Source organism: Ambystoma mexicanum, chromosome 2q, assembly GCF_040938575.1.
Source record: "Ambystoma mexicanum isolate Mex_15411 chromosome 2q, UKY_AmexF1_1, whole genome shotgun sequence".
Taxonomy (NCBI): Eukaryota; Metazoa; Chordata; class Amphibia; order Caudata; family Ambystomatidae; genus Ambystoma; species Ambystoma mexicanum.
The window spans coordinates 56,074,663-56,088,852 of NC_090924.1; the positions used below are offsets into that span (position 1 = coordinate 56,074,663).

At 42.3% G+C, this 14,190-nt stretch overlaps 1 protein-coding gene across 1 annotated transcript in view; it reads right to left on the bottom strand.

Moving 5' to 3' along the window:
* Positions 1 to 14,190, bottom strand: part of LOC138569129 (enoyl-CoA delta isomerase 1, mitochondrial-like) — a 216,450-nt gene that overhangs the window by 110,234 nt on the left and 92,026 nt on the right. Inside the window, exon 4 of the mRNA XM_069646813.1 lies at positions 3,912 to 4,058. Coding sequence (XP_069502914.1) covers positions 3,912 to 4,058 — 147 coding nt within the window. The remainder of the gene's footprint in view (positions 1 to 3,911; positions 4,059 to 14,190) is intronic.

Sequence of the window (14,190 nt, forward strand, 5' to 3'; positions counted from 1 at the left end):
AGATCACTATGCAAGACCCATACCATTCACACAAATATTTGATGACCTTTACCTCTGTCAATAATGGAGACCAAGTGCACTCGGGGGGAGGGGCACTGATTAGGTCCAATCATATGCATTGTGCCCAAGAAACAAACTCCACAAGGGTAAAATCAAGATTGAAAACAAACATAGGCCGATATATGTGTGGTTTAAACTACAAGACCTGGAGTGGTTCAAAATGTAAATAAGTATACGCTGCATTCAAATCCCTAAAACTTAGAAACACAGAAGTCATTTTAGGTTTTTTCTAGAACTAGAGTGCAAAATTAGACTAGGGTTCTACATTTTTGTCTAAGTTATCTAATTCCTGCATGTTTGGCAGAGTTATTGACATTATTCCATAATTAATGTGTTAAGATGGTTGCTTGTTTCAACTTCCTTATCCAAACCTAACATGCAACAGATTCTTTCTTCTTTGATCTATGATTTCAAGCAGTTCCAGTGAGCTCACAGATTTCTGCAACTAGGACTTTAAAGTAATTTATTTTAGTCTTGAGTGCTTGTAGTAGGAGCTGCTAGAAATTCATCCCAGCAGTTCTGTAGGTGGAGTGAGATTCCAAATGTCAACATTATTTATTTCACTCATTCATCAACTTCTACTAGCTACCTTCTTCAGACGAAGTTCATAAAGCAAGCTAAAACCAGGAATTAATCATATGCTGCAACAAAGGTGTTCAACCAAAGCAGGTGGTTTACTTGGAACAATTGAAGCTGCAGCAGTTACTGCAAGAACAACTTCTTAGCCATCCTCAAACTCAGGAGGACGACACACTGTATCCCAGCCAACAAGATTAATAATCAAATGATTTATTTAAAACACTAATCAATCTTGTGTGCAAGACTCTGGGGATTTCAACATACCTGCACCAACAGAATATGATACATTGGTCTATAAGTCTCTTACCTTTGTTTAAAGCTTGCAAATTCACAAAACCGCCACCAGAATGAGAGCATCACAGTACCCATGTATAAAATGGGTATGCAGATTGCATCTGCTATGTGATGTTAACACTCCACCTTTTATCAACTTTCTAGGCAGTAACAGAGACAGAGACAGATTTTAATGCCATAGGGAACAAAAGGCACCTCCTGGGTTTGTGGTTGGTAGCCAGTAATAGAGAAGGTTATATAGAAACGAAAAGTAAAAAAATATTGAAAATGTGTAAAAATAGATATGGGGCGAGGTAAGTGGGTAAAACTGGTGGGAATGGGGTTGATTTAAGCACAGGGAAACGGGGGTGTGGTGGGGGAAGCATTCTCGGTTATGTATTCTCTCTAATCACATAGAAACTTGGTCAATACCATGCACTGCATCTTCTCTGGTGGTAGAGTGGTGCAACAGTGTGTTAAGAGCCCCTACGGGGTGGAATTGCCCCATCTCAGCTCTTCTCTCATGTACAGCACCATCTCCAGAAATGGTGCACCAATAGAGTCAACCACCATCAAAAACGGAGCAAATGTTAGGGATAATTTTAATTCCTGTGCCAATTCCATTTAACCTCAGAGACCCCAAGCTCTTTTGCTGGACTCATGGCTTTTTAATGTTTACTCCTGAGTGAGTGGGACTTTCCTCACTATGTGTTTTTTCTGACTAGGATTTTGTGTTTACCATTTAATGGAGTCTGGTAAACTCTTTTGCATTTTGCTCTTTGCATTGTGACAAACATCACCTTTAGAAGTCCCTTGGACTTCTCAATGTTTAAATACATTTTCTTGGGTGAACTATTGTTCCCAAGAATAGTAAGATGACTTATCTTACTTGCCTTTTCTTTTGTGGGTCCAGCACACACCACCCTATGTGGAGTGCTGGGGAGGAGGGGAGAGCGGTTACATAGTAACTCCTTATTCCCCCTTCTCATTTAACATTGTTATACTAACTTGAATGACTGGTTGCAGTGGTTTAATACATTTGTGCCATGCATCTGCATGCTGATTTCTCAGCTGTAGCACGGCACCCAATGGTGACCATTTTCCCCAAATGGCCCTTGTCTTTTTTTCGCCATTTCTTGTCAGTTAGTCCCTTCTGGGCTTTTACTCAGTTTGAATCGGGTTTCAGTCCTTTGTGCATTTTGCCTTTGGCTGGCTTCAGCCTTGAAGCCCATCCAGCCTCAGTGTGTCCGTGAAGGCAGGAAGTGAGGGAGAGTCCTGAAACTTTCATGTCCTCTGTCTCTAGGTGTGCCTGAGTAAAACTAGTTCCGATTGGCCGGGAGGACAGCCTAGGGCTGTGAATGAATGGGAACTTTCTTAAAGACAAGGTTTTGGGGTCTAGAAGAAGAGTCTAACACTGGAGTACAACTTCCGACGAAGAAGACATGAAGAGACACCAGCAGCAGCCTCCTGGACCGTGGAGTGCCTGGTGAAGCCCTGCAGCTGTGCTGACCCAGTTTTTGTTTTAATTGGAAAGACCCGCAAGGGATTCTTCCTCCCTTGGGCTGGTGGGAGCAACTAGCCTTAAGAAAAGCTACATTTTGGTGCAACCCACAACTTGTTGTGACTTTGCAAGGCTGCAGAATTCCAATGCCCGGGGACCCCTTACCATTATCGAGTGCATGGTCTTCAGAAATGCGAATCCGGCTAAACCTTTGTGGGCATCCAGAGGACACTACAGAAGCAGGAAATCTTCAACCAGAGTACCCTCACCAGAGTCTAGGGCTGAGGGATCAAGTAACTTCCAACCGGAGCGGTTCGTTCTGATGGGGTTAAGTGTAGGTGAGAGAACAACATTGTATAGTGTTTTAGTGATGATAGCTTGAAAGGCCTAATAAATTGGTATATTGTCATACTGTTTTGCTTGAATTGTTTGTGTGTTCGATGTGTGGCTAGACCCAATTGTCAATTACCCTGATCAAATACGGTGACCTCCCACAACTAAACTATGGACCCAACTCCTTGTAACCACCAATAAGAGAGGAATCATAGCAGTCTCTGTTGGGGGATGAATAACCTCGCCCCCAAAATATATATCCTTGAATCTTCTACAAGTCCTTAGCTTTAGGTAAAAGCAAATCACAGAACAAATTGTTTGGTGAACAAGGACACATTCACAAGCACAGAGATTTCTCTTTTTAAAGCGATATTGGAAACCACCAGTAAATAATTTGTATTCGAGGACCCCCATCTAGAGGTGATAAAGAGCAAACATGCATGAAACATTGTAAAAAGATCTAACTAAAGCTTCCTTTACCTAGCATATATTGTAAGTCAGATCACAATGGGAGCCTAAATATATATACACCACACAAACGATAACTATCCGAAGAAATGTACAAGAAATTGTGAGGTTAGGTTTTTACTGTATTTTAAAGTATGGAATCTGCCCCCAAATTCTAGGTGCTTGATCTAAAATAAGTTATCTAGAAACAATTGTTGTATTTAACTGTATAAAATATTTGTCATATATTATTTGTCCCACACTTATGTATTCAAGACCAACATTTTTGGAATAAGTTTGTAAGACTCAAGTTGCTTGATTATTGTGGAACGCCCCAAGTAAATTAACAGATTACAAACCACATTGTCAATAAGGGGTCTGAGGTCAAGCTACATATAGTTTATCATTGTATAGTTTGTGTGGTTTTTCTATGAAGCTTCACAAATGACGTTCATTGTTGTGGTTAAACTATGAAAGAGGCTCAGACACAAAAAGTCAGAAGCATTGTGATTTGAAGGCAATGAAGCAGCTTCCCAGCCAATAAGGTGATCATCAGCAAAGACCGCATGAGACTGGCATTCGGGTAATTGTGAAACATCTCTCACACTCGCAATTCTACTGTTTGTAGTTTTGCCTTTAGCAGAGGTTTCCACAATGCTCTCACTGTGCCAAGCTACAATTTTAAAGCTGAACTATAGAGGACATAGAAAGTACTTGCATTTATGGCAGCAATGGTAACCATGTTGGAGGCATAAAGCTTCAGCCACAAATCTTGTACAGCTCTCCAGAATGCTCCGTAGTGCTCAGCACTCTTTCCACACATTTCAGTGATATCCAGGCCTGCAGAGAAGATCTTGGGAACTGCCTGCAACAAACATTGTAATAAGAGGTGATCACAAAGAAGAGTTTGTACTGTGAAAAAAACTGCAAAGAAAAACAGAAGGGAGGAGAGAAGGAAGAAAAGGCAAGGGAAAAGCCGGAAAGGTTATTCACCTATGTACCAATTGATGTAATCCCAATCTTAAACGTCTTCTATGTCATAGCAAAACCAAGAAGCAAACGCGTACACCCCCATCTGTGCCATAGAGTAGCCTCTTCCATGCTGCACCCCCAATTCATATAAAATGGCTAAAGAGTTTATTTTGGCTTCGCCAGGACTGCTGTGGCAGAGGGAAAATTGATGCATGTAAACAGAAAGGAAAGTTAAGTGTATTAGAGTTACCACACTGTGAGTATGCAAACATTTTCAATGTAGAGACACAAAGCCAGCGAGTTACATTTCTACACCCATGTCCAGTTTCCATCAAAATTCACAGAAATGACGGGACGATCGAAGCACTATAAAAAATTACGGCATCAGAAGGGATATCTAGAGTACACCTGTCGAAATGCAACATCTGCACTAAAGGAGCAGTTCTTTCAATAAGAATACATGGGAGTTACAGCAGCTGCCTTTTACAGAACTGAAAAAGATGGATGGTTTAGTAAAGCAACAGATGCCGAATTACACTAACACTGTTGGAATGTTCGTGATGCCTCCTTTGCTGAGGAATTTTCTTTAAGTAAAGGTTAACAGTACAAGCAAGAATCCAAGATTTCGAAGTGGGAATATTTTGCTGTTTTTAAGTTTGATGTAAAATGACTTTTTAGGGAGTTAAAAAAAAAAATCAGTTCCCTTTGGTGGGAAAAATATATTTTAATACAAAAAACAGGCATCCTTTTGTAATACATATTTTGCAGTTAGTAATTCATGCAACTGATGAATTCCTCTTCCTGTCAGACCAATTCCAATAGGACCAGCATTGTTCTGAAAGGGTCCATGGAGCTGTGAGTGTGGAGACGGATGGAAGCCCGGGGCTGGGCTGCCCTTATGTGTCCACGGGTTACTATTTTTTCTTGCAAGTATTTTTACTCCCTAATCCTTTTTTGTTGGGAGCATTTACCCGTTTCTATGGAGTAAAAGTGGTTGTACAATCATCTGCAGGGATGAGTATATGTTAGGACATTGATTTCCAGTACCTAGAAAAACATGCTAATATTCCAATAGCAGCATCGGGATAGTGCCAGAGCAACACCACATTGGTCATCCCTACTGGGCAGGACCAAGAAACTGATGGAGTAGGTGCAAAATGACCGACCTGCGTTGTCACCGTAGCATTCAAAGATATGACTATCAAGCAGCTAGAGGCCATGTGTCCCTGCCAAGGCACGCAGGAGAAATTTTAACGAAAACTGTACACTAACGTGCGCTTCCCCCAGCACTGCCCAGCCACATTACTAGGGTTTCATAACACTGACAGGACATATTTGTCGAGTAAAGTAAAGTGCTCTTGTACAGCGAAAAATCTGCCACTGTTACAGCCTCTTGTGCATCTGGGCTCTACAGCGCTGACTTTGCATTTCTCCAGGAATGCACATACTGCTCGAGTTCCACAGCATTAAGAGTAGGCTTCAAGAGGAAGCTCACAGTGCCGCTGGAGTCCAATAGCATGCTCGAGTCATGGAAATAGAGAAAGCTTGCATTGCTATAATCAAAACACACTGCCTGAGTAATGCTGGGCGAATCTCACACTGTTGTACAGTTTGTTAAAATACAGGTTGTAGGTTTATTTTTAAATGCAAGAAATTCGTGGAAAATAAATATAAAAATTCATCTTACCATTTGTTTTACCACGAGTTATTGTGGCAATATGTTATGCATGACACGAAAATAATTAAAACTTCACAAAAAAAATAACGAAATAAATGTCTTCATGTGTGTCAGACATCTGCGATGACAGGGTACGGTTTTCTTTATCAAGATAGTAAAGGTACTCACATTAGAGACTACTGCACTCCAAGACTATAGGCCTCATTCCGAGTATGGAAGTAGTCATGGCGCTATTTGCGCCATGACTACCTCCCATACCGGGTCCGACCTGGTTCAATGGGGACTTACCGGTCCATTCCGACCCTGGAGGGACCGGTAAGTCCCCATTGAAAAATCCATTCCCCATTCCCATTTGAGCCAATGGGAATGGGGAAGTAGCTAATAACGGTACCGCAATTTGCGGTACCGTTATTAGCTCTCTGGTCCCTTAGCGGCTTCCGCTAAGCATAGCAGGACCCGCTAAGGTACCTCAGAATAGGGCACAAAGGGATTACCGGCACCAATGTCCCTAATGGTGCCCAATATCCATTTGCACCCACCTCGGAATGAGGCCCTATAGTTTCCTCCTATAGTAAATGCAACAACAAAATATATATAGTAGAGCTACCGCTCACAGGGACCGGATCAAAATCTTTTTTGGTGCAGAACAAAATTCCTCGAATTTGATTGGATCACCCATCTGCTCACAGGGCACATCACTCCTGGTGCCATCCACTGCCTCGCCCTGCCAGACCTTTTCTATCACTTATACCGAACTGGAGAGTATATGAAAGAAGAGGGCTATGGACTAGAAGTACAGTATACACTACTTTAAGAGACTTATTTAGTCCAACATTATGTCCACCTTCCTACATACATCTGGGAGAGTAGCAAGCAAATAAGCAGAGGTGAACCTAAAACTGGGAAAACCAACAACAAAGATTCTGTAGGATTTATGGCAAACCGAGAACTGGAATCCAAGCAGTAATGCGGGCAGAAAGGAGAAGACGAGGAACAACTAGCAGCCCTGGCAATGATCTCCCAGGAAACGTCCCCTGGAAGGCCATTGACAATGCGTTAGCTAAAGCCATACGCACGTACAGGCCTTTAAGAGGATGTAAGCCCTGACATTTATAACCTTCAGCAATGCAAGCAACTATTTACCTCGCTATAATAGTGTGCTTAAAAGTGAACTTGACCACAAAACTGGACTCCATAGAGAAATAAGAGCATCTCCAAAGAACTGAAAATGCTAGACGTTGAGCACCCTACAGATGTCCAGATTATGTAAAATCTGTTCCTTCCGAGGGCAGAAAACTGAAAGTGAGATCTAGTTGATATAAAAATCAATTGTGATTGTGGGAAAAGAAGCAGGGTGCATATGCAATGCCAAGGTCGTCTTTGTGGCATGGGCTAAAAAGTTCCACTGCCGACAAGTGTCACAGATAGCCGGCCTCCAATTTTTGAAAATTTTATTTTCAAGAGGTAAAATATATAAAAATATAAATAAATAAAACTAATACAACATTTTCCACCTCTGGTGAGACTGCAGGCCGGAGTAGACTAATGGGTGTCCTTCTCTAGTTTCCCGTGGGCTTCACACTACCCTAACCTAGGCGTCCTGCACCCCGCTTTTTGCCAGCGAGCAATCTAATACTAGCTGTGTCAACGGCTTAAAGGCAAAGTCTCATCTACCTAGCTCACTACACTTTTTCTCTTTCTGCATCTTCACTCTTTCACAACCCCCCCCCCCACTTCATTACATACAACTGGTACCACTGTCGCATAAATTGATACCTCACAGGTATTCTGCTCGGTCACTAACTCTTCAGCACTCTGCTCCATGACTGCCATCCATCTCTCTGAATATAAAGTTTTAGGAAGGATACAAAGTATCCCGCCATCCTTAAGAACAGTAACAAGTAAGGATAATGAAATAATCTCCAAGGAGAACTCAAAGGCTTCCCAGCAACACAGACCATAAGGAGCTGTGTGCTGCAATAGTAAAATACAGATGCCTTAAAAAAGATATGGAAGAAAGACTCCATAATAAAAGTAAAAAACAGAGCAGCGTTCCAAAAGACATGAGTCCATAAGAATGAATGATTGGAAAAGTCTACACTCAGATTTAAAGAAAAAGGTTGAGAAGTCCAGCAAAGGTGCTGGGGGTCTCACTAGGAGAGGGGTTGAAGCATCAAAATTACACTCACTTACCCTTCTTATAGAAGTGATAGCTATAAGAAAAGCGGCTTTGTAAGCGAGATCCTTGATGCTTGCCGTATGCATAGGCTAAAAGCGGGACCCGTGAGCTTTCTTAAAACAGTTTTTTTTAAACTTAACCACCACATGCCACAAAAGCAAGATAATGGGGCATCAAATAGATATTAATACTAAGTTAGCAATCTATTTACAAATACAATAAAGTAGTAAGATAGTTTTTCCTCATATACTACTTGATTATGGAGTTTAAAGTTCAAGCCAAAACTGAAGAACTGCAAAAATTACGGTCTTCTCTTCACCCATTAATATAGCATTCCATCGATCCTCTGGAGTAAGGGATGTAACAGCATGGAAGAGAAGTTCGATGTATTTGCGTCTTAATGATGTTTGCATTCCAGGATTATACGGTGGAGTGTTTCTACTTGTAGCTATTGCAGAAATGACGGGTGTTTGGTGCATCTTCCCACTGTTTCATTCGGGCTAGCCGTTCACGTATAGGCAATACATTGAGCCTAAAAAGTACAAAAAGATCAACGGTCTGGCGATGGGAAAAGTTGGAGATATGGCGGTAGTTGGCTTAATTTGCGAGCTTCAATTGGACTATATCGACATCTGATAGGCAGCTTTCTGGTTCCGAGTCTGTATCCATTCTTCATTTTGTATTTTCTTTTTTATTGCCATGGGAGTTTGTATTACTGTGTCAACTGAAGTTTCCAATGCGTCAATCCAGTCCATGCATCTAGTCTTCCATTTGTTTACCATAGACTTGGTTAGGGTCCCTTAATTTGAAGTTAGCATTTCCAGAGCGGCAATATCAGCAGCTATGGTTTTCCGATAAAGGTCTAAGGATTTCCATAGAATTAAAGAATGGCTGGATTGTAGTCCTATTTCAAATGGTATCCTACGTATCGGAAATGCTCTAGGTAGAGACAACACTTTTCGGCAAGAGACCTTCCAGCTTATCCCAAATGTGCTATGGTATGTTTAAGATAGTCTCGGCTCCATAGCTCAGAATAGGGATGACTTTCCGTCTGTAGAATGTTTGCACAGGACGCAAGGAGTATGCCCAAATTTTGTGTGCAAGATTAGTGCTTGACAGGCTAAAGACAAAGTTTTCACTCACAGGATCTTCAACCAATCTTGTTCGCAAATGCTGTAATTAAGTCGAATTCCCAGGTATTTATAGGACTTAACTTGGGCAAGTCTGATGGAGTGTAGAAATACTGTGATCAATTTCAGTTTAAATCCATGGTTTGCTGAAAATATCACCTGTGACTTTTCATTGTTAATCGTCATGTTGTTAGTTTGTATATATGTTGCAAAGCTGTCCAACTGTCTCTGTAGGCCTATTTGGGTTTTATCCACTAGAACAGCGTCATCTGCATAAATCAACCATGATACCGGGGTGCCATTTCAGCCGAGAGGGAAAAGCACAGCCTTTTTGTGCATCTGCAATATCCAATATGTACAGGGTAAATAATGTGGCAGCGAGTGGACAACCCTGTTTCAATCCTCTTGCTGTCTTGATTCTCTGTGTTGCTGCTCCACTTGCCGAAAGCCACACTCTCATTGAGGTGTCAATCCCTGCCAATTATCTACCGGACATTCCCTTTGTTCCAATTTAGTACATAGAATCTGTCGGTCCACAGAATCAAAGGCCTGTTTTAGGTCTATGAAAATCAGAGATTAGACTTTGGGATGATGGCATCTAACTTTAGGAGGTTGAGGATGAGTAAGTTGAGTTTCGTGCCCGCCTCCTTGACAAATCCTGTTCGTCGGGGGTCCCCTCTTCGAATGTTTCATCCAGGTGGGTAAATTCTTCTACAACATTGCGGCAAAAAGCTTCCCCAAAGGATCCAATAGGGCAATGAGTCTAATTTTCAGGTAAAGATCTCACTCCCTTTTTATAGATGGGAATTAAAATGGCCATTTTCCAGGATTTGGGCACTAGTTTGCATTAACAGAATTCCGCGCAGACTCCCGGGTTTGCTTTCAGATTGTAATTGGATAAACCATCAGGCACGGGAGTCATTCAGCAGTTAAATTTGCTGAGCAATAGTTTCTTTATCCCATGTGAGATTCCATTTCCGATTAGTAGAGGCTTATCACAGAGATTCAGTTGAATTCTGTTCAGAAGAAGCAGTTGGCTGGCTTAATTTGGAATTATACGGTTTCGAATAGGGCCGTAAAGTGCTACACCATGTTGCTTCATGTACTTCTGAAATTAACAGCGTCGCCTGATTTTGGTTCCAATTTAAAAAGAGACCACAATGTTGCAGATGAATGATCAGTTAATGCTCGTAACACATGTTCTGCGTCATGTTGGGCACATGCCGCTTCAGAAATCAAAATCCAGTTTTTGCTAGATCTTTTGCCTCTTGTTCCGTCGCCGTTCTAGTGTTAAGTGCAGCGTTTCTTTTAGCTCTTTACACTTTTGCTTTCTTTTTGCTACAAGATCGTATGCCTGATTGTAGTTTGCATTGATCGCAGTGTGGCGCTTCATCATACGTTTAAAGGGTGCTAAAGTCCAATAATACTCCAATTTAGTAGGTTCACTACCTACGGATTTAAGAAATGTCGTCCAGATGGATTGAGCGTCCTGTGCGTTAATCCGTAATCTAGTGGGACCATTATCAGTGCTTAGAGGTGGTAAGATGATCGGCGGTCTTCTTTCTTGACCAATTTTCCAGGAAAGTGATCAGATCCTATGATCACTTTTCATTGTTCTCATAATTTGTAGTGAGTCCGTCTGAAAGCATGGACACGGGGTAAATATATTATCCAGAAATGCTTACGACGACCCATTCATGCCAAGTTGGCACATCACCTTTTAGTTCACCATTAATTAGCACAATAGAACAGGTTTTCAGTTCTTTTAGCCATACAATCGCCTTCATAGGAAGATGGGTTTCCGCTACGGGAATACTAGACATTTGAAACGGATGCAAATTCAGAGCTCCACACATGATGAATTTAAGAGGATGATACTGAAGCACTAACTCATCAATTGATTGCATGATTGTATCGAAGATGGTATCATTCACCGTTGCTGGGTTCCAGTAAATATTGTAAATGGCTATGTATTCAACTAGTGCATCTGGATTCTGCTGGGTTTTAATCACAGTAATCCGGAAGAAAGGATTTGATATTACATTTTCTACAATCTCAATATTACTTCAATTTTTTTAAGGTCAAGAACCCTGCCGATGCTCACCCAGTTTTACGAGCAATTGCTGGATTTAAGTTAACTATATAGCCATCACAGAGTGGTAAGCAACGCAGCCATGTCTCCTGTAGGCAGATTATATCATGACCCCCTAGTGCTAGAGAGTCTTCATCAAAGAGGTGTGTAAATCTGCTATTAGGCAAGATTATATGCAGTACCCTTTGTGTGCATTACAATGACCCTGACCTCCTGGTACTAGAGACCCAACCTTTGGTACAAGTCTGAACTACACAGGTTGGTAGTGTGGCTGAGCAGCCAGGCTTATCTCAAGAGGGGCCAATATGAGCAGTCATTTTGTGACAGAGTTTCACAGTACAGTTAGTCAAATAAACACTTAAGGTTTCTTGATAAAACAATTATTAATTTATTTCACAGTCAGCTGTATAAGCCTTCTTCAGAAGGGAGCAATATATTTAATACTTATAATACACTTCAAAAAACCCTCTTAGGTTCTCTAAATCAGATAGCCATTGGGGATGGCACATGGACACTACATACACCCTTAGGTGACTTAAATAGCTAGGACACTGGACATTGATTTATCACTGGTACATTTAGTGCAATTCTGAGTTTGGTGTAAAAGATAGAAGAGAAGAGGAAAGGTTAACAAATAATTCACAAACGGGTAAGTACTTTCAAAACCTTCCAATGCCAAATAGGTTTAACCCTTTCCTGGAGAAAAGGTAAAGCACAGATTGAAAGGTACGAAGAGTCTCTCAGGGAGCCAGTACAGCCAATATTAATTGCACAATGTCAAGGGGAGCTGAAGATCTTCTTTGGAGGTAGGTAAAAAGTCTTGCACAACACTTGAAGGGCCTCAAGCTGGGTGGCTTGTGAGGGGCAAAGCTATAGCAACTCTGCAAGATAACCAAGACACGTCTCAACTGAGAGCAAGTAAGCCAACACAACAAGACAAGTTTTCTTAGACTTCACAGTACCTCTGGTTAGAAGAAATGGTTCCAGCTGGCTTCAGTTCCTGTACAGCTCTGCAGATCCTGTTGTTCCTGAGCCTCAAACGTGGGGACAAGAGGCAGGACTTCTAGGGACTCCTGCTTTGCAATGGGAAGGTCAGCGGCAGCAATGGGCAATCTTCAATTCAGCGGTTCTTCAGTGTTTCAGCTCCTCACGTTTGACAGCAATTAGCACCACTGCGGTTCTTGGATAACACTCTGAACTTTCCTCACATCTGGGGTCCAGCACTCTAGAGGTGGCTCAGGCTTGGGGAGTCCTGCTTCAGGGAAGTCCGAAGGATCTTCCTGGCGCTCGGGTCCGACTTAAAAGCAACACACACACAATCTGGTGTTCCTCTGCCTGGCACTTCGGTTCCAGCAGCAGTGGACGTACAGCTAGCTCCGAGAGGATGTCCAGACGGGCTTAGTTTGAAGTTGCTTGGTCCGAAGTCGTCCTTGCAGGGCTTATCTAGTCAAGGGGAATTTGGAACTTCGGCACAGGCGTCTCTTCCAAAATCATCTTCAGATTCCTTCGTCCAGTGGTCGACTCTGCCTTCCAAGCCAAAAAGCCAGGTCTCTCCCATAATTCAAGCCTAGCTGTCAATCACACAGCAGGATGGCTGTCCTTGCCGGACAGCCAGCCAATCACCTTGGGGGCATTCCTGTAACCAAGGGGATTAAGCACAGGGAGTTTCGGGCACCTCCCTCACTTCCTGCCCCTGCCAGACAGACATACATACTGGGGCCAGAGGTAGGCTTCACTTGTGAATCCCGCCAAAGACAAAACGAACAAAGGGACCAAACCATCTAAAGGAGGACCTTTCCAAAAAGAAATAGCAAAAAAAGAAGACCAAGCAATTTTGACAAAATGGGCACCCATGGGTGCCTTACTGCATCTGCGAATGCAACCCGCGTTAAAAACTCCCAATGGTAGATAAAAGTAAACCACTGCCACCAGCTATTAATTGTAGAAATGGTAATATAAATGAGAAACTAGACCACGGGGAAACTAAGTAAGTTCAAAAGGTGTGGTGTTGTGCAGGAAAGAGCGGTCCCCTGCGCAATTGGAAAATATTAGCGGTTGACTGTACTATGGCCTGCAGCCTGAGACATGGTTTGTCTGGGAACCAGAACTCGATTCCCGATGGGTTAGTTACTGCGTGAGGTGACCAACCATGTTTGTTGGTGGCGCTATCCTCAGTCTAAAAGATCAGACAACAGAAATCTTTTAGACCGAGGATAACAAATCAACAGCCAGCACCACCAACAAACAAGGTTGATCACCTCACCCGGGATACTATGTAACCCCTCAAGCACCCTATGGTATCATAGTGTGTGATGGGTCTAGAAAGTTCAAAATGTAAATAAGGGAGTAGTTTCTTACCTGTAACTCCATTTCTCCAGCATTGGTATCTTTCATGGATTCACATGCTTAGACTATTCCCCGCCGTTAGGCTGGGGAACCTTTTCCATTGGAAAAAACTCTACACTTCTGTGTCCTATCTATGTCCTTTTGGGCCGCTTACGCATGACCCAATAGGACGTACGGTATAAATGGCCCTGCCCCCGTGGCTCCCTTCAGATTTTAATCCCCAAAGTAGTAGGGGTGTATCAAGTTTGCATTCAGGGGAGGTCGGTGGGCGCATGTGAATCCATGAAAGATTCCAACGCTGGAGAAATGGAGTTACAGGTAAGAAACTACTCCCTTCTCCAGCATTGGATCTTTCATGGATTCACATGCTTAGAATAGATTATATAGCAGTACTCCTAATCTGGAGGTGTGCAATGCAAACCAAAACTACAAGAACATCACATGCAGTTAGCCAGAAAAAAAAAACCAACCATTGTACATTGACATGAGGATACCCCCCTCTGTGGGGCTTACCTTACTGAAACAGGTGTCGCAGGAGTGCCTGTCCCATCTGCACACCTGCTGCATGCTGTTGCTCTAGGCAATAATGCTGAGTAAATG